The sequence below is a fragment of the Lagenorhynchus albirostris genome, chromosome 5, assembly GCF_949774975.1.
Source record: "Lagenorhynchus albirostris chromosome 5, mLagAlb1.1, whole genome shotgun sequence".
NCBI classification, from domain to species: Eukaryota; Metazoa; Chordata; class Mammalia; order Artiodactyla; family Delphinidae; genus Lagenorhynchus; species Lagenorhynchus albirostris.
Genome location: NC_083099.1, coordinates 91,536,043 through 91,563,295, shown reverse-complemented (window position 1 = coordinate 91,563,295; position 27,253 = coordinate 91,536,043). Strand labels below are relative to the sequence as shown.

Here is a 27,253-nt window from a genome sequence, read left to right as displayed (position 1 = left end):
CCAAGAAATTTATACTGAAATAGTTAATATCTAAAATAACAGAGGCTTTAAGAAAGTATGCCTATAAGAAAATATACAAAGCAGCAATTCAGCTATCTAGCCAGCTAACATATCTTGTCATACTTAAAAGAACCAGTTACCTCTTAATTCACAATCATATTTGGAAGTTATTTATTTTTAATGTTGGATATATTTTTGAAACATTTCAATGTAATGTTTAATAATCATTTATTGAGCGTATAACTAGTAGGAAGTACTGTGCTGGCTCAGCAAGTGATACAAAAAAGTGTAGGATATGGTTTTTGCCCTGAAGTAAAATCATACATTACAAGCTGACTTTAATTTATTGTAGAAATTTGACTGATCATACTGCTATACAAGACATAGCATATAAGAAGAGTGTAAAAATTGAGAAAAAAGAGACATCTGAAAACATCAAGGAAAAAAGACTTATACTACATTGCTATTCAAAAGTTCAAAGAGCTTTCTGTGGTTTTTTTTAATCTACCCTAGCAAGATAGATTACTTGTATTTATTTCTGCCCACTACATGCAACAGACACTGTGAAAATTCTTTAAATATCTTATTTAATGTTCACAATAACCCTACAAGGTAGGCATTCTTTTTATTCCATTTTCTAGATAGGCACTGGAGATTAACTTGAGGTTAATCTAGCAAGCTAGCAAGTAGCAGAGCTAGTTCTTAAGCTTAGGCAGTCGAACCAGGAAAACGCACTTCACCACTGCTATACTGCTTCATAAGCATCCAAGTAAACTGCTAGTTCGGTCCGGATGGGATGCCCCTCTCAGATACCCAGTTCCAGGGGAGCCAAACTCACTGTCAGGTTCTTCTCTGTATTCTTACCTCATTCTCTTCTGCTGCAACATGAGCCCACTACCTTTATTTAAAAGTTGGCTCAACATTATGCTGAGTGAAATAAGTCAGACAGAAGAAGACAAATACCATACGATCTTACTTACATATGGAATCTAAAAACACCAACCACACAGAAATAGAGAGTAGAATGGTAGTTGCCAAGGGCAGAAAAGTGGGGAAAACGGGGAGATGCTGGACAATGGGTACAAACTTTCAGTTTTAAGATAAGTAAGTTTCAGGGATCTAAGGTACTGCGTGGTGACCACAGTTAACAACACTGGATCATATACCTGAAAGTTGACACGAGAGTACAGCTTTAATGCTCTCACCACAGCTACAGCAGTAACAACAAAATGGAAATTAAGTGAGGTGAAGGATGTTTTAATTAACCTTATTATGATAAATATTTCACAATATATGTGTATCAAATCACCACATTTTACACCTTAAACTTACACAGTGTTATATGTCAATTATATCTCAATAAGATTGGAAAAAAATTAAAATAAATAAAAAATTTTAATTGCCTCAAAAACTTCAAGGCTCCTTTATTTCAAGAACTGATTTATCTTAGCATCTTCACCTGCCTTAGCACACAATTCTAACCTGCAATACATTTTAATTCAGTTCTAACAACATGCTAAGCCCTGGAAATACACCAGTGAATTGGTGAAGTATCTATAACCATCGTTATTACCATGGTGAACTTATTTAAGACATCAAAAAGATACATGTTGAACTCTAACTATGTACATGGCATTGATTTAAGTCTGTGACGTATTCAAGAATTTTAGGACATAACCTCTGTTCTCAACAGGTTTATAGTTCAGCCGCAGTGAGAAACAAACACACAAAAAAGTAAATAATTCAAGAATTATATTTCTACACAAGAGAATTAAAAAAACTTATCACAGAGTGTTATATAATGACTAGTTTGTTAGGATATTATGGAGTAAAAAATTTTTTTGAAGATTCTAGATTACATATTTCAAGCAGCTTTCTTTAATGCTCAATTTCTTTTAGTCTTTGTTATGGCAATGGTCATTGTGAATTCTCAAGAGTTTCATACTTTGCAACATTTTCAAAACTTGTTTGGAAAAAGAAAACTTGTTTCATGACATTTCATTGCTCTGTGTAAATAAATAACCGAAACCAAACTGTCTTCTGTGGAAAAGCTTTGAAAAAACTAGTTGGGCGAGTGTCATTAAATATATACCATGCATCTGCAACCCCTCTGTGCCAAAGTCATGAACCACGTTGCTCGCGGCTGCCTTTCCCAGGAGTTGGGACATGATCTCACAGTTCTCAACAAAGTACTCCTGCTACTCACTCCCAGTTGAGTGATTAAGTATATGTGATGAAACAGTTTTGCCATTCCTACAATTAGTTATATGAGTTGAAGGAGGAAGAGACCACAGTGATCTGGAATAAACCAGCTTCAAGGAAGAGATAAATATCAAAAATATTTCAATATTGAAATACTGACAAATATTGAAATTGAGCTTTGAAAATGAATGAGAACTTCCTTCATTAATTCTAAATCTTTATTTTTTTTTTAACCCAGATGAAATTATTTGCTTATTCAGTCTTTCCTTAGGCATTCTGGAGAAAGGAGGGTTAAGGACCAAAAATGGAAACAGACACACTGCCAACTATAATTAGGCTGAAAAGAGTTACTAAATATAGTCATTCATATATCAAAGAGCTCATGAGAACTACTGAATAAGCATGACTGGTATGACCTGACTTTCTTTAAGCAAGTCTCCCCAGCATTTGGGTACTAGCAGGATAATAGTAATGATCACATCTCAGATTTCTGTCTCTTATTCTCACCTGCAGAGGCAACAGAAATCAGTCTCATGAAAGTCAGCCCTTGTAACCCTGCCCAACTATCTCTAAAGGTCCTGAAAGAGTATCTCCACAATTTTCACAGTCTTATTGTTTTCAGGCTGTGGCCTGACTCACTACAGGCAAACACTGAGAGAGGAAGTCAGTGAGAGAGCTGATATTCATGTCGATAATGCTGCTTCTCAGTGCTCCTCTAACTGCAAACCCTCCAGGTGCCTACATGGCATGGCCTCCCCTATAATTCTCTTTGAGCTGAAGTTGCTTTTGTTGCAAGAAGTAGGAAGAATGTCCTTCTCCCTACTATGTGCCAACACATCACTTTAGAACCAGGCAGAGTTGTCTCTACTTTGTGCCCCTTATCTTCCAGAGTCACTTATGAAAATACTCCCTTAAGCTTCTGCTTGGAGTACCTTTTTGGAGACAATTCCCCTTGGGTCTCTCACATTTCTGCACATCTTGTGAGCAGAGACAGTGGCTGCCTTTGTTCTGGATTAGCTTTTTAAGGATGTTTGCATAGCCAAAAGCTGTGGAAGATAGAGTGTCTGCCTCTGGAGCAAAGGGCAAATTTGTTTACTGTTCTCTGGGGCAAAGGCAAAAATCAGGCAGGCTCTGTGCAATTATAACAGACTCAGATTCCCTAGGCTTGAGGTCTCCCTCTGTAACACATCCCACTGCATGCACAGACATCATTTAGCCCTCTTTGCATCACCCTGTGGAAACATGCAACCATGATATCTACTGTGCCACGAGTAATAATGTCCTCTGTCTCTAACCAAGGAGTCTCATGTCTTCTGTCAGTGTCCATGACACTGTGCCAGGCTAAGTTGTTCGTTTGCAAGTAGGGTAAAATCTCAGACCCTACATAGTTGTAGACACAACTCTCACTACAGGATTCAGACATGAGTCCTTGGATCAGAACTGCTACCTAAGATAGACACTGTGCTATCCTGGGCAGTTCTCAGATTTCCCCATCAAGAAAGATCTTATATTTTACCTGCAAGGAGTGCAGCTTGCTGAGTCTCCAGCTGTAGCATGTTCAGAATCCACCTCAGCTTTCAAGCAGAGACTATGCTCTATTTGGGCAGCCCTAACCAGGACATTCTGCTCAGTAGGGGACACAATCTAATAGATAATCTTTGCTCCAGAGCTCCCTGGTGGGTTGGCCAAGACTTTGTCAGATCTGAAGGCTTTCCCTGCTCAATACAATTCTTCTTACTTTTATCTTTCATGGATGCTTCTCCAATAAACTGTACTTCCAACTCCTTCTCAGTGCTGCTTCCTAGAGAACCCAACTGATACACCTGTGTCCAGTTGCAGACACCAAAACAGAACTTTCTTCTTCCTTTGAAAGCACCCATACGAATCGATTCATATATGTCAACATCTCATATGCAGGCTCAGGTTCACTCAACATGCCCGGACATGTTAAATCCCAGCTTAGGTTCAAGTTGGAACTTTCACTGAATGAAAAATGCTCAATATAGCTCTGTGTATTTAAAATGATCATGTTAGGATATATTAGTTTCATGAAATTTGGATTTATGCTTAAGGATTAATATGTGTAATGCATTTATATAAGACGAGAAAGCTAGTCTTAAATTTTGGTATTGATTTGGTAAATTAATATTTACTGTATTTCAATAAAACTAGGATGTCATTAACTGCAAGTATTATTAAGAAAAGAAAAGCATCACCAATTAATCTATGATACAATGCTAAGATGCCATCTATTGTAAGATGAATTCCAATTTCAGTGATATTAAAATATGAGGCAAAAAATTTGTATCTTTGATCCAATAAAATGCAGTTTAAATGACCTTGAAATTTTCCTGGTCTTAGAATACTTTTATGTTTCTAATACCTGAAGCAGACATTAATAAAGGAAGAATCTCCAACTCTTAAATTTTTTGCATGACATGTGACTATTCTCAATTAAATAGGTAAATATTTAAGTTGTTAATAACCAACTATTGGATAATAAGTGATTTTTTAAAAAGTTTCAACCTTAATAAGCATATAAAAGCGGGTTTACCTTATGAACATGGTATATAATAGAGTATTTAACATTTAATACAACAGGGAGTATTTTTTTTAATTCAGAAATCTGAAAGTTAATTAAATCCCCCTTCTGACACATAAGGTATACTTTTTCTAATATTGAAATTGGAATGGAATTAAGATATCATGGAGTCTAGGGGGCTTCCCTGGTGGCACAGTGGTGAAGAATCCACCTGCCAATGCAGGGGACAGGGGTTCGAGCCCTGGTCCCGGAAGATCCCACATGCCACGGAGCGACTAAGCCTGTTCGCCAGAACTACTGAGTCTGAGCTCTAGAGCCCTCGAGCCACAACTACCAAAGCCCGCACACCTAGAGCCCGTGCTCCGCAACAAGAGAAGCCACCACGACGAAAAGCTTGCACATGGCAACGGAACAGTAGCTCCGCTCGTGGCAACTAGAGAAAGCCCGCGCACAGCAATGAAGACCCAACACAGACAAAAATAAAATAAAAATAAATAAAAAATAAATAAGTTTATTATAAAAAAAAGATATCATTGAGTTTAGTCCCTTCAGTTAAGCCCAGGGGCTCTCTTACAGATGGTTAACGACAGAGCAAAACCAGAGCCTTCTGCCCAGGGCTCCCTCCATCACCTCACCAAGCCAAACCCCAGACTGTCTTACTTGTGTTGGACAAGCCTTCCTAAGGCCACACAGAGAGAGAGAAAATTTCTTTTTTTTAGAATCGTCCTCCTTTTGCACAGAGAAGAGAGGTCTCTTAACCAATGTAAAAGCATACAAATCCAGTAGGCCCAGATCTTTAAAAATGAGAAAGAATTCCTTCTCCTTTTTTCTTTTTCTTCTTAAACCATGACCCTTGTAGGAGATTACTGGGATCTACCAGTTCTGGGAGGGAGACAGGCCTGTGAGAGATGGTAAATTTGTGGATTGACTTTATGTGGTAGCCTTCCCTCTTCTTCAGCACATTCCCGGGAAGAACCAACTTGACAGAGCCATTGTGAAGCAGGAAGGATGATAAAGAGTCAGGGAACCAACTCCAACTCCCGTGCTCCCGGCTCATGAGCACTTACAAACAGAAATTCTGGTTGCCCCACAGGAATATCAAAAAATTAAACAAGTTTGGTGAAACTTGTTTTACCTTCCAGACAGATAGGAAAGAAAATTTTGAGGTTGTCTTGAAACATTGCTACCTCTCATTTTGTGCCTCAAACTCAGTTTAGACTAGTCTGGCAACATGAGGCAAGCCAACCTCCAGCCTTCCCACCCTGTCCCCCCTGCCCTGGGGTCAGTCTGGATGCCACCAAGAGACCTACTTGGCAGCAGACTTCTGGATTTCTCTCTTTCTTAAGGCAATATGAACAATTTTTAAAGGAAAGTCCATTGATTAGAAACATCGAGAAAGAGATTTTACAGGATCAAAATGGCATTGGTTGAATTAAAAATAAAAAGATACATTTAGGGAATAGACAGAAGGGAAAAATATGAGGTCGCCAGTAACAGACTGATTTCTCATTCCCTCTTTTTAAATGGTTCTATCTTGGACAGCAAAATGGTGGGTCATTGAGTTCACTGATTCATAAAGAACAGTTTTTTATGACACAGCACCTACCACAGCATAGGTGTTTATTAAATATTTATCGAATGCCTATGATGGACCACGTACTGCCTATGATGGGCCAGGTTTCTCATATACATTTTTTTCATTTAATTTAATCCTCTCTACAATTTTGTGAATTACTATTATTCCTATATCACAGATAAGGAAACAGGGGCAGAGAAAATTTTAAGAAACGGATTGAAGTACCTATACCTGGTAATTTCAGGTTACTACTCACAATGCTCTCTTAAAAAATCAGGTCAGTATGGTTTTTCTCATATTTGTGGTAGCAAGAAAAAACAAAGAGGTTCAGTCATATCTAAATTATAAACCTTGCACCTAAAATCAGAATTTCAAATTCACAGGCTTCTCACCAAATACAGTCCACTTTCAACAGGTTTTACTCTGAGCTTCTCCAAAACAAGTGGCTGAGTAATGTCATCCAAATCTCTAATCACTAAAAATGAGCCTATTTTGTTGGGTGTCTGAGAAGGTGAGCAAATTATGCTGTTTTTCCTCTCCCAGTTTCTATAGCTGAAATAGGCAGAAGAGTACAGCTATTCAGAGAAAAAAAAAAAAATCACCCTTATGATGGATGTGGCATGGACATATGGCGACCACAGTCTTCCTAATACTCAACCTCAGAATTGGACTGTCCCTCAGAGCTGGGCAGGGAGAGGGGAGGGGAGCAGAGTCAGCCCCTGTCCAGCTGGTGACATGGAGGGCAGAATGAAGAGTTCTCAGCTGGCAAGCAAATCCCAAGACAAAGGAAAGGAGGAAAGAGATGAGGTATTCATTCCCAGCTCCTTACCCCAAACTCAGCATTAAGCAAAGGCAATCCTCCTCTGAGGAGGTGGAGGCAGGGGAGGAGCAACATGCTGATTCTTGTCCCTCTTTGTGGAACCACGAAGTCTGAGAAAGGAGGTATCACCATCACCACACTCACATGTTCGGGCATGCACGCATGTGCACATACACGTGCGCGCGCACACACACACAGAGATACATGCCATGTGGCTGGACTGTGTTACAGTCCACTCTCTTCATTATGGACATGTTGGACCTCAAGCACTTCAGTTCATGATCATTTTCTTCATAACAGGAAGGAAGAAGTGAAAAGACATAGTGCTGTTGTGGGTAAAGTCAAGGATTTAAAACGGGGAAATTTCACTGGCACTTGTGTTGTATGTGTAAGACAGACTAATGTGAAATAAAATTCATAGTTCACAGCAAGACAAGAAAAATTTAAACATAACAAACTTTTTCTTCCCTTTGGCCTCCTCTCTTCCTCCTACTGTGCATTGTGTGCCTGCATTCTGCATCAGCTGAACCTCCGCCGTGGGCAGAAATGCCTGCCAAACCATAAGGAGCGACATCCTCCGAGCATCAACAAGACAACTCCTTAAAAGACAACTCCCTTCCTGATCTGGTAAGGGGCCACAATGACACTTAGATCTGGATTGTGTAAACTGTCAATGTCATTTATTGTACAGCCCTCTGTCTCAAAAAACTTACATAACTCTGCCTTGACTTCTAATGGGCGGAACAGTTCTGGGAGCATTCTGAGATGCTGTTTCCAGGTTATAGTCCTCAATTTGACTCAGAGAACGTTTTCCATTTCTTTCTTAGATATACTGATTAATTTTTTCGACATTAATATATGTATAGATATGGAAATTATACAGAAAGGAAAACAAAAATGCCCACTGGTGACTCAGGATTCAATTAAATAATAGCTAGTGCTTAATTTACATTTTGGAATAAAGGAAAGCCACAAACGGACTCACCGCCATGCCGCGATGACTCAGCAGGTAGAGAGCCCACATGAGTACAGGTGGGAAGAGGAGGCCAGAAAAGGGGTGCGGTTGTGAACGAAGCAGGTTCTGTGTTTGATGATAACACCTCCTTTTAAAACGGTACTGAAAGAAGAGGGAAAGTCAAAATGAAAAATGACTCAGTTGTCCCACAAAGCCTTTCCTTCTTTCCTCCTCACTCTGGGAAATTAGGTGCAGTGCTCAGGTGAAAACTGTACACTAGAGGAGGTACGATAAATACAGACGCTCCTCCACTGCTATGGGGGATTTAGGTCTAGCAGTTAGTTTTCAGATTTGGAATCACCACTACAAGTTCTAGTCCTAAGGACTATCAAAATTTATTTATCATAAAATACTGGATACATCACATCTGCTGATTCTTCGTTCCTTAGCAATAAAATTAAGACATTTAATTTTGCAGCTCTGACCTCCCAAGAACTGTTATAAAACACTTCCATACTTCCAACTCATCACCAGAGATATCTAGACCAGCCACCAACATTTATCTCAGTCACTTTGTATCACAGGCACAGGCAGAACTTTCCCAGGGAATAAAAATAGAATCTGGGTAATAAACTCTAACCATTCTTTTTCCTTTGCGCTTAGTCTAGTTTCACCTGTTCATAGGGTGCCACATTCAGAGGCCTTGCACCCAGCACTTCAGACCAGAATTCCTAGCGCGAAATGGCTGCACCCAACACTCCAGCTTAGTGGGCCATGTGCAGAGATGCTGCATGCACCCAGCGCTGCTATGTGGAGAGCAGGGAGCGGCACCGCTGCAACTGACCTGCAAGAACTCCACCTCCCCTCCCCACTGACAAGAATCCTATAAAGCAGCCCCACCTACGGCCTTTCAGGGAAAGGGTAGGCTCCAGAACATAAGCTCACACCTCTCCATCTTTTGTGTGTGTGTGTGTGGTACGCGGGCCTCGCACTGCTGTGGCCTCTCCCGTCGCGGAGCACAGGCTCCGGACGCACAGGCTCAGTGGCCGTGGCTCACGGGCCCAGCCGCTCCGCGGCATGTGGGATCCTCCCGGACCGGGGCACGAACCCGTGTCCCCTGCATCGGCAGGCGGACTCTCAATCACTGCGCCACCAGGGAAGCCCCTCCATCTTTTGATCAAAGAATAAAGCTTTCCTTTGCTTCTGAACCAAAGTCGGTCTTGTTCTACTGGCTCAAATGACACTGGGCAGGAGGACCTTTGTTGGCACCCAACTCGAAAGGGTGGTAACAAAATTTTGTCTGCCACAAAGAGACAGACGGTGGCCTTTTTGCTTGTACCTATTCACTAGTCTCTGGGCTCATCCTGGCTTCAGTGGGAGGACAGCGGGGGCTTTGGGAGTTTTGTGTGAGAATGATTGACTCTGATTTTTGAGTAACTCTGACAGGGCAGAAAGGCAGCAGCCTTCAGCCAAATTCAGAGCAACTCTGCCCAGCAACCCAATACCCAGGTATGGTGTCCACATAGCCTGGCCCCCAGAGATATCTGGACTGTGCCCCCTTGAGTGAATCATACTGTGGCACTGTTGGGGATCAAAGACTGAAACTCACTGTCCATTGCCTCTGGATGGCCTTCCTGCGGTACCGGATGCCTGGGAACAGTGGGGACCTGTGGACAAGAGGGAGGGACGGCAGACTTGCCCTCTGGCTCACCAGTAGTGCTATCCTCTTGACCCCTCTACAAGGCAGTAGTAGCAGCTGCACCAGGGCTTTATGCTCTCCTCGCCAACCTCCAGGGGTCAACAGTAGCATTCTTGATAGTCACTTTAGGTTTGGTAAAAGAAAGTGGCCAGCCCCAAGGGCCTATAGGCAAGATTGGGTAAAGGGCCAGGTAATAAGGACTACATGACAAAACGGAGGAAGGACACTTGATCCAAGTTCAGGGGAAAGCACCAGGGACGCCTGACTGTGAAAGGGTCCAAAGGTAGGTATGCAGCTGGTTGACCTCTTCCAGTCAGCTCTAGCTTCTCTGAAGTGCAGGGCAGCTCTGTGAGCTGCTCACAAGACCAGGAACCCCATTATCAGGAAGCCCTGTGAGCTGCTGGCAAGTACAGGAAACACCCACTGCTTGTGAGATGAACCTTGGGTGATTCTTTATCAACTGGGGTTCCACAGGCTCTCCTCCCCAGCAATCTGGGGAGTATCCCATGGAAATCCCTCATGTTTTAACTCTCACCTGGCGAGAAGTTTGAAAACTCCTCCTCTTCGGCCGAAAGGAGGAAAGAGAAGACCCCCTCCTCAGACAGCTGTGCCACTCCCTAATGGACCAAGCTGGTCAGGAACTAATGTGGCTAAGTTGCTCTGGCCCAGAGGCAGTCCCATCTAACCTGCCGTGGGATATTCCGACTGAGGAGGGACTCACTATCCCAAGCACAGGCCCTTACAAGTTCAAGGGAGACCCCCAGTTACAGCAGAGTCCATGCTATTTGGATGCCTCCTATTTTGGTCTTTTATGAAATCCATTAACATTTTGGTGCTGGTTCCAAATTTCCTGAACCAAAAATCTTATTAGGGTCAAATCTTGTGGCATTTGCATGCCAACAAATCACTCCAACTACCCTCATCGGTAGTTGGACAGCCTGGCCCCAATCTGGCTGAGAGATGGGGGAAGTTGGCCCATTGATGGGTCTCTAAATTACAACACCATTTTAAAATTGGACCTGCTATGCCAGAGACAAAATAAATTGGATAAAATTCCCTATGTCCAGTTTTTTATAGCTTTCTATCAGAACAAAGGCCTTCAAAAGGGATGTGGCTCGGGCTTCCCTGGTGGCGCAGTGGTTGAAAGTCCGCCTGCCGATGCAGGGGACGCGGGTTCGTGCCCTGGTCCAGGAAGATCCCACATGCCGCAGAGCGGCTAGGCCCGTGAGCCATGGCCGCTGAGCCTGCGCGTCCGGAGCCTGTGCTCCGCAATGGGAGAGGCCACAGCAGTGAGAGGCCCGCCTACCGCAAAAAAAAAAAAAAAAAAAAAGAGGGATGTAGCTCTCCTCCACTGAGATAATATACCCTGATTTGGGCCACAGGCCCGAAGAGCCGTCTACACTAAGCAGGACTAATTATCAGCCACAGTCCAACAGCCTATCAGGAAAAGTACTCCCTTTGAGGCAGGAGAAGGAGAAGGAGTGTTCAGCCAGGTATACAACAATTTACCACTTCTAACCTGTATAACAACCATAGTAAGGGGTTGAGGGAAGATCCAGAGGAGTTCCTGAACCTGATTAGGAGAATCTTTCAGACCCATGAACCTACCTGGGCTCACGCCCAGGGCCTCCTCAATGTACTCCTAACAGGGGAAGAAAAGACCAGACAAAGAGAACAGAAACAATGCAGGTCATGCTATTTTCAGACCAGGGAAAGTGATCCCAGATAACAAACCCAACTGGGACCACCCAGACAATGGAGAAGGAGGTGAAGACACAGGCTGACCCATTATAAAAATAAAATCCTAAAGGGAATCCAGGCAGCAGTAAAGAAACCTGTCAGTTGGAATAAGATAAAGGAAATCAATCAGGAGCCAACGGAAGACCCTCCACGATTCCTAGAGCACCTCAGGGAATGCCTCTAAATCTACTACCACAGCTCCTGAGTCACTGGAAGGGAATGCAATCCTGAGGTTACATCTCATTTGCCAAAGTGCCCCCGACATTAGGTGTAAACTTCAGAAACTGGATATAGAACCAGATACACCCCTACCTCTCGCCTGGTCAAGGTTGCCTACTGGGTGTTTAATAACCAAGATACAGAGGAGGAAAAGTCAGAGGACAAATAAGCCCAGAGGCAAGCCCACCTACTGGCTGTTGCCCTCCAGTGTCAACCAGTCAGCATGGGACTCTGAACTAACCACTCTAATAATGAGTGAGCCCCAGCCCCCTCAGGAAGGCTGAGGAAGCCAAGGAAAGTGGGACCCAATCATTGCACCATATGTAAACCAGAGGGACGCTGAAAAGGAAAATGCCCTCGCCGCCCCCAAAGGGGGATGGAAATGGAAGATCCTGGCCACTACCCTCAAAGGCAGATGGTCCAAATAAATGAAGAATGATGGGGCCACGGGGTTCTAAGCTGGCGCTTCAAATGACCCCCAAGAGCCCCGGCTGACATTGGACATGAGGGAAAGCCTGTCGAATTCTCAGTTGACACCAGTGCCACTTATTTGGTTCTGAACACCAGATCCAGGCAAACTCTGTCACAAGGGTTGTAAAATTATGGGGGTATCAGGGAAGGTTCAAGAACAGGCATTCACAGAGCCATTAGAATGCAAGTTGGATGAACATACTTTTACCTATTCCTTCCTGTATGTTCCCGAATGCCCTACACCCCTGCGAGGAAGAGATACTTACATAAATTGGGGGTGACCTAATGGGAGACAAACTGGAGACTGGCATCCCCTTAGACAAGGGCACAAGATGATAATGTTAATGGCTGAGCAAAAACCTCCTGGGACAGAGCAAGTCCACCTCCTGGGAGTAAATCCTTAAGTCTGGGCCCAGGGTTGGGTGGGAATAGCTGCAGGAGCCAGTCCCATGGTAGTACAAATATGGACCAATAGAAAATAGTGTCCTCTCTATCAGGAGGCCTTATTGGGCATTGCCCCCATTATACAGGGCCTAATCGACCCAGGCCTTATTAGACCATGCCAATAAGCCTGTAATACCCCTTTCTCCCTGTAAAGAAACCCAGTGGGGAATGCCGGATGGTACAGGACCTCAGGGCAGTCAGTGAAGCCACCTGGGATATACAACTAGTCGTCCCTAATCTTACACTCTGCTGGCTACTCTACTATCCACTAGGACCTGGTATTCTGTATTAGATTTAAAACATGTTTTCTCCTGTATTCCATTAGCCCCAGAGTCACAAGAAATGTTTGCTTTTGAGTGGCAGGACCCAAACACACAACGAAAACAATTCTGCTGGACAGGCCTGCCCCAAGTGTTCAAAAATTTCGCCGTCCTCTCTGGGGAAAATTTAGCTAAAGACCTAAAAGATCTACACCTGGAGAAGGAAACCCTTCTCCAGTATGTAGATGCCATTCATCTTTCTCTGACCTGAAGCTTTCTCTTCTGAAAAACAACGAAAGTGTGACCAGGGATATATCTGAGCCACGGCAGTGAGCCTCAAAATCAGGGTACACTTTTGCCTACAGGCGAAAGACGTAGACACTTGCATTTTTTTTTTTTCGTTTGCTGTACGCGGGCCTCTCACTGTTGTGGCCTCTCCCGTTGCGGAGCACAGGCTCCGGACGCGCAGGCTCAGCGGCCATGGCTCACGGGCCCAGCCGCTCCGCGGCACGTGGCATCTTCCCGGACCGGGGCACGAACCCACGTCCCCTGCATCGGCAAGTGGACTCTCAATCACTGCGCCACCAGGGAAGCCCGACACTTGCATTTTTATGACAAATTTGATATATGACCATTATTCTCTTGCTAATATTTGGGCCATGTATCTTAAATTGTCTGCTGTCCTTTGTCTCCAAAAGGTTAGACAAATGGTGGTGCTCGGGGATATGAACAGCTGGGCTAAAGCCTGGAGACAGCCAAACATATCTAAAGGCAGCTGGGAGAAAGAAGTTCTATTCCTCTACCCAGGGTTATGACGACCGACACCCAAAATCAGATGGACCTTCACCCCTCAGCTCCCCTCAAGAATAAGAAGCAGGACAAAAGACGGAAGAGAGATTTGTCACCAGCAAAGCTCATTAACAATTCCTGGGGAATAAAAATACAATCTGGGTAGTAAAATAAAGTCTAACCTTTTTCTTTTCCTTTGTGCTTTGTCTAGTTTCACTTGCTCACAGGGTGCTGCACGCAGAGGCCCTGCACCCTGAGCTTCCGGATCAAAGTTCCTCAGGCAAAATGGCTGCGCCAGACGCCTCAGCTCAGCGGACCGTGTGCAGAAGCACTGCACAGGACACTGCGATTCAAGATGGCGGAGGTGGGCCGTGCGCAGAGACGCTGCGCGGGCCCTGCGTGAGATCTGCAGCGGGAGCGTCACAGCCCGAGAGAGAATTCGGTTCCCTCCCCCGCTCCTGCTGACAAGATCCCTAGAAAGCAGCCCCGCCCCCGGCCTTTCCGTGGTTGGGGGAAGAGGGGGCGTGTACTCTAGAGCACTAGCTCACACTTCCCCATTCTTTTTTTTTTTTTTTTCCGGGTACGCGGGCCTCTCACCGTTGTGGCCTCTCCCGTTGCGGAGCAGCGCAGGCTCAGTGGCCATGGCTTACGGGCCCAGCCGCTCCGCGGCATGTGGGATCTTCTCGGACTGGGGCATGAACCCGTGTCCCCTGCATCGGCAGGTGGACTCTCAACCACTGCGCCACCAAAGAAGCCCTCCATTCTTTGATGAAAGAATAAAGCTTTCTTTTGCTTCTTTTGCTTTTGAACCAAACTTGGTCTCATTCTATTGGCTCAAATGATAGCTGGCAGGAGGATCCTTTTTGGGGACTGTCTAAGGAGGGTCGGTTACAGAACTCCACCCCTGAGTTAATGCCATTTCTCTTGACTCACGCTCTTCAGTAGAATTGAGTCACAAAGCACTATGTAAATATTTATTGAAAGCCTAGGGGCATATAGGAGGCACCATGCTAGGCATAGTGAAGAACAAACCAGACATAGACCCTGATTTCATGGTTCACACAACCTGGAAGACCCTTCTAGCTTTCATCTACCCAGATCTCGCTCATTCTTAAAGGTTCATCCTGAAACCTCCCATGTCACTGCATTCCACTGGCCTCTCCCTCCTTTGATCCCTAATAATTAATGGCCTTCACTCTCAGCACTTCACATAGTCTAAGGTCTGGAACCAAACTACCTCGAAGCTCCCAGACCACTTAGAAGCAAAACACCCACAAACAGGTATTGGAGCCAGAATAATCCTTCTCTTACAGTCAGGAATTTTAACCTGAGGTACTATTTATGGTACTATTTATGTCCATAAATGCCTGAGGGGGCAGGGGAAAGGACAGAGGTCTGTGAATCACCTAAAATTATATGCAAAATTGTATGTATATGCTGTTTCCTAAGGAAGCATGCAAAGCTTTCATAGGATTATTAAAGGAATACAAAAAAAAGTTAAGATCTTTTGTTTTACTAGGTTTTAAGCAGTTATATCACTTTCTCAATCATAACAGTGAGCCTGGGCATCCATTTGATTCCAGCTCTACTTTCTAACAACAAAGAATGTGATTTCCAGAAACATCTCTTTTCTTTTGAAGTGCCATTGAAAAACTTACATGTGAAGCCCAGTGGAGGTTATGATAAAGATTTTTTACCTATTCTAATATGTAAATTGCCCAGGAGCTTCAACCAGCTTGCTATCATTTTATACTACATCATGGAGGAGAAACTTGGGGACATAAATAGAATGAATGGTAATTAATTCTTACAAGTTACAGTGAGAATCATAGCCATTAGTGCCAAAGACTGAAGCTGAAAATTATTGAAATATGTGTCTAATAGAACTGCTTTATCACTCTCAGCTTCTGTCATTTGATACTTACATTACATTCAGACCACCAGAAAGAGACCTCAAATTTCCTGAAAGAAATGGCCCAGAAAAACAAATTTTCAATCTTATAGTTAAGCATTCCTATATACCTTTTATACTCTAGTTGGCTTTTGTCATACAGAAGCAGTTGCAGCAGCAATACACATTTCTTGGTGGGGAGGGGTGGCAGGTGGAGGGAACCTTCAATAAATATTTAAAACAATGACTAAATACTTTTTCCCTTAGATCATAGTTGTCAAAGCCTAGGTAAAGAAGGAGGAGAAAAAAACCTTCAGTTCTATGATTGCCTTCCAGCATTTTCCATTTTGTGTGTAATCAGAGTGTGTAAGGAGAAATAATACATTTGGAAAGTTAAATAAGATCTTTGTAATCCAAACCCATACAGGAGGAAGAAGGAAGGTAGCTTTAAACAGAGAGAGGAAATGATTCTAAAAATCAAACTCCTGAAGGAAAAACACTACAGAAATAGTGCGTAATAATAATAGTTACAGTTCTTAAATAAGAGATATTATATAAAGTTAAAAATTAGATGTAATAAAATTTTTCATGTTAACCCTTATGACACTCCTTTAGTAACAGCACGTGGCATTATGCTGTTCTTATTGTTTCATTCTTATGAAACAGAATAGGAAGTAATAGGCCCAAGATAGGCAGAGAACAGACTAATAACAGAAGGAAAACTAAAGCCAAGGGATAAATACACATTTACTTCACAGAGACATTGTCGCAAATTCCCTCAGAAACATAAAATGCCATAAAAAACAGATGTCTTTCAAGGTGAGTACTATGAAGGAAAGCCAGTGCAATCTTTCACATTATAATCTTTAAAACTTTAAAGAAGATAGCTCCTTGGATATTGTAATCCAAAGTACTATAAAGCATCATTACAAGTGAAAAGCCAAACACTAGAACAGAAGTTTTCTTAAATAAGGCTCTACTAATACACTAACAGACCCAAATAAGACAAGACTACAAACTGTACAGTATTCATAATTAGAAGTGAGAAAATTAACATTCTCCAGTTTTTACACTTTATGATTTCTGTATTTGTTTACATTTTAAATCCCTGTTTCCTATGTGATCACTATGTATTCCCTTTTAATTTTTGGGGTTCCCTAAATGAAGTACAAAGCAATTCAGGAACAAGACAGAAAGTTAACACTGGGCAGCACTCATCATATAATGATTTTCAGAAAGTTCTGCTAAATGATATAAATTCAGTAAAACAGAGGTGCTTAAAAACTAACTCACTGGATTTATTCACTGGTTCCATTAAAGGAAGGTGAATGGTTAAGCAAAAACACTTCTCTTTCGCTTTCTCTTCCTTTTTCGAGCCATTTATTTTAATGGCTACATCAATTGTGCACATCAGGGCTTATAAAGCACTGTAAAAAGAGTGTCAATCATCAGCTAAAGGGAGCAGAAGTTTAAAGGTAATATCTGAGAAGGGAAACCAAGAGGTGAACTTAAGAATTACAGAAACCAAGCAACCTAATATGATACATTACCAGGGAGAGCCAAGCATAACAGAAAGAACTGGAGAAAGATGACGGGGTGGAGACATTACATAAAATACTAATGTGTCCCCAGGGTTCTGGAACTAAATGGTGAAGAGTACGTCTAGATAAGCTGGAGAGAGTTCATTGTAAATCTGGAGTTCAGAATATAAGATGACATGAATAAAGAGATAAGTGCCTGTGTACCCAAGTTCATGACAAATGCATTCGCAGGCATTTCCACAGAGACCTGGAGAATATGCTGATTACCTGCAGTTCCCTGGAGGCCTAAAAAACTTCATATGTTGCAGAGGGGCAGTATGCTGGGTACCTTAGTCACCTGTAGGATCAGTGCCATTAACACCACTGCTGTTACCACCATTTACCAGGCTCTCTCTTATCCACCACTTAGCTGTTTCCAGGTTCATAATTACCTCCATCTGCCTGATCTCAGTTTACCTCTCATGCTACTTAACTGTTTCAGGTCTTCAGGGAAGAAATTATTAAATCCCTATCCCAAAATGCTAAATGATCCCTCAGGAACTAAAAAAAGTTATCATAGATTACCTTTATGAAGCAAGCAATATGTTCCCTAGCCACCCATAGAAATAGGCGCAGGAGGGACCCATTGGATACCTTGACAATCATTCACAAGTGCATGAATGCATGCATTCATTCATTCATTGAATAAAGATATACTGAGCACCAACTATATGTTAGGCTTTGTGACACTGGAGACACAGAGTTGAAAAGCAAGTGTCTCCCCTCAAGGAGCTCCCAATCTAGAGAGGACATAGGCACACCAACAATAATGATACACTATGCTGAGTGCTACTGGGTAGGGACACAGAACAGGTCGGTAGCACTGGTAAGATCACAGGGAGAATCAGAACAGGACAGGACAAGGAAAGTATTATCAGGATGTCTCCTAAAAGATGGGTAGAAGTTTGACTGCAGAATAAACATATGGAGGGTCCCGTGAGCCACAACTACTGAAGCCCAAGCACCTAGAGCCCGTGCTCTGCAACAAGAGAAGCCAGCGCAATGAGAAGCCTGCACACCGCAACGAAGACTAGCCCCCGCTCGCCGCAACTAGAGAAAGCCGCACAGCAACGATGACCCAATGCAGCCAAAAGTAAATTAATTAATTAATTAAAAAAAACAAAGGGGGCTTCCCTGGTGGCGCAGTGGTTAAGAGTCCGCCTGCCAATGCATGGGACACGGGTTTGAGCCCTGGTCCGGGAAGATACCACATGCCACAGAGCAACTAAGCCCATGTGCCACAACTACTGAGCCCGCGTGCCATAACTACCGAAGCCCGCACGCCTAGAGCCTGCGCTCCGCAACAAGATAAGCCACCACAATGAGAAACCCACGCACCACAACAAAGAGTAGCCCCTGCTCGCTGCAACTAGAGAAAGCCGTGCAGCAACGAAGACCCAATGCAGCCAAAATTAAATAAATAAAATATTATATATATATATATATATATATATATATGGAGGGCATTCCAGAAACAGACCACACAATTTTAGTTACAGTGAAACGTTAAATTATCATTACCAATTATCAAAATTATCATTCCATCATTTCCTTAGAGGTGTTCATCATATTCTCTTTTGTTGTTGTTATTCATTTTTCAGTGAGTTTTTATTTTTTTTAACATCTTTATTGGAGTATGATTGCTTTACAATGGTGTGTTAGTTTTTGCTTTATAACAAAGTGAATCAGCTATACATATACATATATCCCCATATCTCCTCCCTCTTGGGTCTCCCTCCCACCCTCCCTATCCCACCCCTCTAGGTGGTCACAAAGCACCGAGCTGATCTCCCTGTGCTGTGCGGCTGCTTCCCACTAGCTATCTATTTTACATTTGGTAGTATATATAAGTCCATACCACTCTCTCACTTCCTCCCAGCTTACCCTTCCCCCTCCCCATGTCCTCAAGTCCATTCTCTACATCTGCATCTTTATTCCTGTCCTGTCCCTAGGTTCTTCAGAGCCATTTTATTTTTTTTTAGATTCCATATATATGTGTTAGCATACGGTATTTGTTTTTCTCTTTCTGACTTACTTCACTCTGTATGACAGACTCTAGGTCCAACCACCTCACTACAAATAACTCAATTTCATTTCTTTTTATGGCTGAGTAATATTCCATTGTATATATGTGCCACATCTTCTTTATCCATTCATCTGTCTATGGACATTTAGGTTGCTTCCATGTCCTGGCTATTGTAAATAGAGCTACAGTGAACATTGTGGTACACGAATCTTTTTGAATTATGGCTTTCTCAGGGTATATGCCCATAGTGGGATTGTTGGGTTGTATGGTAGTTCTAATTTTAGTTTTTTGAGGAACCTCCATACTGTTTTCCATAGTGGCTGTATCAATTTACATTCCCACCAATAGTGCAAGAGGGTTCCCTTTTCTCCACCTTATCCAGCATTTATTGTTTATAGATTTTTTTGATGATGGCCATTCTGACTGGTGTGAGGTGATACCTCATTGTAGTTTTGATTTGCATTTCTCTAATGACATCATATTCTTTTGGCATTGGTTTCATATGACTTTTTAAAAATAAATTTATTTATTTATTTATTTTTGGCTGCGTTGGGTCTTCGTCGCCGTGCGTGGACTTTCTCTAGGTGCAGTGAGCGTGGGTTACTCTTCATTGTGGTGCATGGGCTTCTCATTGCAGTGGCTTCTCTTGTTGCAGACCACAGGCTCTAGGAGTGAGGGCTTCAGTAGTTGTGGCACACCAGCTCATTAGTTGTGGCTTGCAGGCTCTAGAGCACAGGCTCAGTAGTTGTGGCACATGGGCTTAGTTGCTCCGCGGCATGTGGGATCTTCCCGGACCAGGGCTCAAACCCATGTCCCCTGCATTGGCAGGCAGATTCTTAACCACTGTGCCACCAGGGAAGTCCTCATATGATTTTAAAGTGTTATCATAAACATTTATTGACACCACAGAATGGAAGTGGCCCCGTCACCTCATGTGTTACTCTAACCAGTTTGCTTTATCAATGTCACTCAGTTTTACCCTTCATGAAGTTGACAGTGTTGCATCACTGCGTCAGGCTCTGCCTATCTCATAAACACCATACCTTTGTTTTCTGCTCCATCCCTGTCGTGATCTAGCACAACAGCTCTGATTTCACTCTCATTCTCTTCTACTCCTCATGGCTAGAAGGAAAGAAAGGAAGAAGAAAACAGCTTTGTTACTTTGTGTAACATTGGGTTAGAGCTCTGTCATTAATACATTCTTATCCCCATGGGTCAGACACCCTGGTCAAATCAGAAAGACCTTCATGGTTCCTGTTTTCTCAGTCTTTTATCTCATTCTGCATGTAACAAGTAATATTCAGGTGGGGGGGCCCAAGTTCTGGTAAACTTGGTCCTCAAATTTTGTGGGGGAAGAAAAAGACTTGCAATAATTTTTCATGGTCACAAGCACTAAGGGTACACGAGTAATAGTAGATGACTGTAGGTGTAACATAAAGGGTACAAATAATGCCCAAATGCTAGCAGGATAACTATAATTCTACTCCATTCTCTTCCAACTTGAAAAAGCATATTAAAAAAGATGTAGGGCTTCCCTGGTGGCGCAGTGGTTGAGAGTCCGCCTGCCGATGCAGGGGACGCGGGTTCGTGCCCTGGTCCAGGAAGATCCCACATGCCGCGGAGCGGCTGGGCCCGTGAGCCATGTTCGCTGAGCCTGCGCGTCCGGAGCCTGTGCTCTGCAACGGGAGAGGCCACAGCAGTGAGAGGCCCGCGTACCGCAAAAAAAAAAAAAAAAAAAAGATGTAAATTGGGGTGATTTTATATAGATAATCAAGACTCTACCAGAGAGACTTCCCTGGTGGCACAGTGGTTAAAGTCTGCCTATCAATGCAGAGGACACGGGTTTGAGCCCTGGTCTGGGAAGATAGCACATGCTACGGAGCAACTAAGCCCGTGTGTCACAACTACTGAGCCTGCACTCTAGAACCCACGAGCCACAACTACTGAGCCCATGTGCCATAACTACTGAAGCCAGTGTGCCTGGAGCCCGTGCTCCACACAAGAGAAGCCACCACAATGAGAAGCTCACGCACTGCAACGAAGAGTAGCGTCCTCTCGCCGCAACTAGAGAAAGCCTGCACACAGCAACGAAGACCCAACGCAGCCAAAAGTTAATTAATTAATTAATTTAATTTAATAAAGACTCTACCATAGGGCCTTCCCTCGTGGTCCAGAGGTAAAGAATCCACCTTCCAATGCAGGGGATGTGGATTCAATCCCTGGTCAGGGAACTAAGATCCCACGTGTCACGGGGCAACTAAGCTCGTGTGCCACAACTACTGAGCTCACGTGCCTCACCTAGAGAGCCTGCGTGCCACAACTAGAGAAGAGAAAACTCGCACGCCACAACTAGAGAGAAGTCTGCACATCACAACGAAAGATCCCACATGCCTCAACTAAGATCCCGCGTGCTGCGACTAAGACCCGATGCAGCCAATAAATAAATAATAAATCTTAAAAAAAAAGACTCTACCGTAATTAATTTATAGTTAACTTACTCAAACACCAGCATTTTAAACATTAATAAGATTATCTATTATTAGAGCCATCTCTCCATTGGTTATTACGTGCCAGGCTGTCTGACACCATAGCTGGTTTTGCTAGCTATAATAGCTGTACTAGGAGACAGAATGACAGTTTGTTTGGCCTTGTTTGCTGCATTCTGGTGTCCTAATCCAAATGCTTTATCTGCATTTGTAGATTTTGAACAGTGAGCAACACATGCTTTATGTCTTGGTCATATGATGGTACAGTGGCCTCTTTATTGAAGGAGAGGAATAAAAGGCAGACTGAGAGATGGGGAGAGCAGAGCTAAAGTTTAAAACTCTTCACCATTTCCTCTTTCATTTGAAAGGAGAGTAAGAAGAAGATGGTCAGAGAGGAGCAGGAAAAGAGTTTACAAAGATTGAGCACTGTTAATCCTCAAAACTACTCTATGGAATAGGTATTGTCATTATCCCAGTTTACAGTCTTGTGAGAAGTTAGTAACTTGACTAAGAGCACAGAGTTAATAAATGGGAGGGCCTTGAACTCTAAGTTTTCTGGCTCCAAATACCATTCCTTTAAAAGCCTGCCTCCTGAAGGACATTTTTCCTTGGTAAGAGTCAGTAACTAGGCTCCAGTCTGCCATGTTATTTTACTCCTAAATGGCTCCACATCTCTGGCAGGAACATGAAGAGAGGGGGTCAGCTCATTTCCCGTTATTCATTCACGTGTTGACTACTCTCACAACTTGACCCTGATCAACAGGCTTGTATTCTCCCACTACAGCTTTTCACTGCCCAACAAGCCCCAAATAGGCTGAGGCTCCTTTCGTTAACATTAATAGGTAAGTAATTAGAAACCAGACAGGTTTATGTTTGCATCAAATCTACTAGATTAATTTTTGTTTTATAAAAATAATCAGTATACATAAATATTTTTAGTTGAAACTTTTTACGTCTTTTTTTTATTACAGTTGTTATACTTTTACTACAATAAGGCAAGAATAGCCTCTAAATGTTCATGTTTACTTACTCGAATTAGAGATAGTTTAACTTCTGAAGTCTTTACAAAGTTCTGCTTCAAATAGCTTTGATAAATAAGCAAAAAATTAGTTTTTTCATATTTCTAAAAATTTAATCAAAGTGAGTTTTTTAAAATAAATATATAGTGTATTTTTTCTAAAAAGTGAAATGTCTATCTTTCTCTTGAGTTGACAAATATATATTTTTATCGTATTTGTTTGTGTGGCAGTAGGAGGAAAAACACATGGACCCTGGAGCTAGAATGTAAGGATTTGAAATTTGACTCTGCCCGTTTTTTAGCAGAAAGGAAAATTATTTGACTTCTATGAATTAGAGTTAAATAAGCTAATATTTAGAACAATGTCTGGTATGCAGCCAATAAGACTTAGCTGTTAGTAACCCGAAGGGAGTATTTGCTACAAGCAATCCCTCTAATTTAACTGGAAATTCCTGTAAAGCAAGAATACCTAATCTACAAATTGCCTCCAAATGTAATGAAATTTTAATACTAATTTAACAATTAATGAAGATGATATAACTGTACACTTTGGAGATATTTAATTAAACATTTATTGTTTCAATCTTGCAGATTTTAGTATTCTGAGCCCAATTTTTTTTTTTTCCCTTTCTGGCTCTAAAATATTTATTTTTATTGGTTCCTTGAAATTTCATAGGTCCTAAGCACCGTGTCTGTAGTGCTTGATGGATAAAATGGCCTTGGCCAAGGTAAACGGGACAGCTTTGAACACTACCTTTTCTGGCTCCAAATATCTTTCTGTGATAGGAACATTTTTTCTCAGCAAGAGTTTGGAAAGGTTTCTAGAAGTTTTGGAAAAGTTACTAAAGAACGATTCAAAGATAGGACAGTAAAGCAAAATCCCAAATATCACTGATGACCCAAAATTCTTAAATTACTTTTGCCTAAATTCAGAGTTTATATACCAAAACCTAGGCTGAAGCTGGCCCTGAATTTAAGCATAAATATGAGAAAGAGTGATTTAGAAGAGGGTTGGAACTGGCACTGATCCAAGAAGGAATATCTTCTTTAATAAAGTGGGACTACACCTTGACAGACATGGTTATCATGTCATTTTAATTTTCCAAATTGCCTTGCAAAAGCAAGGGTGGGTAAAACTGATACCTTAGCACAAGCCTAGGCAATGGCACTAAGCTACCAATAGTGATCGTATTGTTCACCTCCACTCAGAGAGAGAAAAAAAAAAAAGAATGCATACAAGAAAAAGCCAGTTTAGCTCTAGAATGTCCTTGATGAAGCAGTAAAAATTTTACATTTTATTAAATCTCAACCTTCAGTATGTCTTTTTAATATTAAATGTGATGTAATGAGAAGTACACATGAAGCACTTCTGCTGCTTACAGAAATATAATGGTTGTCTCCAGGAAAAGTATTTATTTGAGTTACAAACTGAAGTAGCTGCTTTTTTCATGGGACATCATTTTGAAAGAAAAACTGGCAGTAAACTATGGTATTCATATTTGGGTATTTGACAAGCATTTTTGAAAAAAAAAAAGGATATAGAGAGCCTGTCACTTCAAAAGAAACAACTAACACGCTTAATAAATTTCAAGCTTTTCAAGCTAAAATTAGAATTTCAGAAAATTTTATCTGCCACCATGAGCTTGGCTTCTTGCCAATACTCAAAGACTTTTCTGGTGAGACTGGTGGTGATATTAATGAATGTGATATTTTGATATTATATAATAAAATGAGTTACCATTTGAAAGATCTGCATAATTCAGTGAATCATTATTTTCCAAATGACCAATGCATGATATTACACATCTATTAAAAATGGAAGATAGACCAATGAATTTTAGTGTAACAGTATTATTCTGTTGTAAGATTACACATTACACTTACCTTCTAATCAATTATCATTTGTCAAATTTTGGTGGAGTAGCAAAGAATAAAGACCTCAATGATCTGAAAAGGCCATTAAAATACCCTCTCCATTTATATATCTCTGTGAGGCCATAATATCTTCATATACTTCAACCAAAACAACATATCACAACAGATATAATGTAGAAGCAGATATGAGAATAGAGGTGTCTTCTATTAATCCAGGTATTCCAGGTATTTAAAATATTTGCAAATATGTAAACAATGCCATCCTTTTCACTATTTTTTTCTTTTGGAAGATATAATTAGTTTTTCATAAAAATATGTCATTTACGTTAACATGTTATGGGTTTATTTTTTAAATAAATTAATATCTTAAGATTTTCTTAGTTTTAATCTCTAGTATGGAATATCGATTGGTATAACTCACATAAACAACAGTTCTGCGGTGTTCAATTTTTATGAGTGAAAAAGAGTCCTGGACCAAAAATTTTGAGAATTACTGCCCTAAGGTTAAATATATTCTAAGCCAGCAGCCATTGTGGCATCAGCATCAGGTCAGCCTATGAGGGATTCCATGCAATTGCCCATTATTTCACAGAGCTCTCCAGTTGGACCGCCCTGTAAGAAGCTAATCATCGAAGGGTGCCTACTATTGCCCTTGATGTTCTCCATAGGGCGTTCTAGGATGCCACCGGAAAAATAGTAAGAGAAAGACCGTTTCATTCTGACATTGCTTCTTTCTTTAATTTTGGTCAGGTTTCCCAACACCTTGTCTCTTGTTTCATTATGAAAGATGTACAAACTTCACACCAAAAGGGTAAATGCTGGGGCTTCCCTGGTGGCACAGTGGTTGAGAGTCCGCCTGCCGATGCAGGGGACACGGGTTCGTGCCCCGGTCTGGGAAGATTCCACATGCCATGGAGCGGCTGGGCCCGTGAGCCATGGCCACTGAGCCTGGGCATCCGTAGCCTGTGCTCTGCAACGGGAGAGGCCACAACAGTGGGAGGCCCGCGTACCGAACAAACAAACAAAAAAGGGTAAATGCTGCTGCTTGGCAGATGTGGAATTCAAATTTCTCCAAGATCAGACAATGTCTTAAAAATGCTTACCAGAACAGGGAGATCATCTGGGTGCTTTGTGACCACCTAGAGGGGTGGGATAGGGAGGGTGGGAGGGAGACGCAAGAGGGAGGAGATATGGGGATATATGTATACATATAGCTGATTCACTTTGTTATAAAGCAGAAACTAACACACCATTGTAAAGCAATCATACTCCAATAACGACGTGAAAAAAAAAATGCTTACCATACATGTAAGAACCAGCACCCAAATTCAACTAGATATCCAACTATGATTTCCTATGATTGTGATCAAGATGACGTAAACGCTGATGAAGAAATGAATGTTATAGTAATGCTCCGAGATATTAAAACCGCCCAGATTGAAATCCTCAGGCAAGTGACTGACATTGTGGGTCCAGTACCAAAAATCCAGGAAAGGACTGACTTTTATCAGAAGCAAATGGAGGTACTGGAAACCAGAATGAATGTTAGTGAAGACAAACAGTGCACAATAACTAAAGATATCTTCTCTCTGAAGGAAGACATTGATGCTTTAAAGAAAAAGGTGACAGAATTGGAAAACCAGAATTCTTGCTCCAATGTACATTGTTTAGAGGTTCTGGATAGAGAAAAGGATAGAGAGATCATAGAACTTCTTCACAAACTCATACAACCAGAAACTTTGAAGAACACATTGGCTTCTACAGACTCTTGAAATCTCAGCAGAACCAGAGAAAGTGCCCAGTTACCCCAAGCCCACTGATCATCTTGAGGAAAAAACAATTTCTCCTCAAATTAAAGCTCTGAAGAAAAGTAATCATTAAAATGCCTTAAGAAGCTTTCAAAAAGCAACGTCAAATATTTGTATTTACCCAGACTTTAATACATGGATCAAGCTAACTTTTGTCCGTGGAGGAAAGTGGAGCTTTTTCCTCAGTGCAACCAAGTTAGAGAAATTCATCCAGTGGCTTCTTTGTAGGTCAGCCATTCCTCCTGAGGAACCACTAGTCATAACCCAGAGATATTGTCCCCTCACTGGGCCTATTGTAAGCTTGACCACAATCTGTCTCTCTGTTTTCAACTATATTTACTGTCTTTTTGGTTCCTCAAAAGAGGAAGTAACTCGACTACAGAGTAATTTTCTGCTTTGCTTGGTACAAAATAAATGTAACCTGGCCATTCCAAGCATTCACACATCTTTGTGGTTGCTGTGAACTCCTTGGTAGTTAGCTCACTATGGGTTGGCTGTCTGCAAAGTTTCTTTACGTCTACAGTAAGTTGAGGCATATCATCCCATTGGACAATCGTGATGCATTTTCTGTCAAGTTTCTTGTTTTCTCAAAGGCAATTCATGAGGACTCATCCAGCGCCCATTTCATAGATAATTGGAGGCAAAGAATAAAGCAGCCAAAGGAATGAGAAACACATTTAGTAGCCCTCACGTCAGTTTTCTATGCATTCTTATCTTAGTGGCCTTTGCAGATAAGATTCGTGATACTAGAGACAGACTCTACTAACAAAATTTTAAACAGGATAGAGTGAAAAAGATACCCACTGTCAAGGTTACTAAAGTTAGAGCTATAAAAAATGAAAGGCACTGAAA

At 41.8% G+C, this 27,253-nt stretch overlaps 1 protein-coding gene and 1 long non-coding RNA gene across 2 annotated transcripts in view; one reads left to right on the top strand and one right to left on the bottom strand.

Annotated features, from left to right (window-relative positions):
* Positions 1-20,336, bottom strand: part of LOC132520624 (uncharacterized) — a 31,628-nt gene extending 11,292 nt beyond the window's left edge. Inside the window, exons 1-2 of the long non-coding RNA XR_009540586.1 lie at positions 20,258-20,336; positions 8,126-8,257 (exon numbers count right to left, since the gene is read on the bottom strand). This is a non-coding gene — a long non-coding RNA (uncharacterized LOC132520624). The remainder of the gene's footprint in view (positions 1-8,125; positions 8,258-20,257) is intronic.
* A 5,549-nt stretch (positions 20,337-25,885) lies between these two features.
* Positions 25,886-26,864, top strand: CCDC54 (coiled-coil domain containing 54; the record flags this gene model as incomplete). The annotated part of the gene is given in 2 exon segments (XM_060149052.1): positions 25,886-26,359; positions 26,361-26,864. Coding segments are annotated over 2 exon segments (978 nt in total), but the record flags the coding sequence as incomplete, so codon positions are not given.
* Positions 26,865-27,253: the final 389 nt, after the last annotated feature.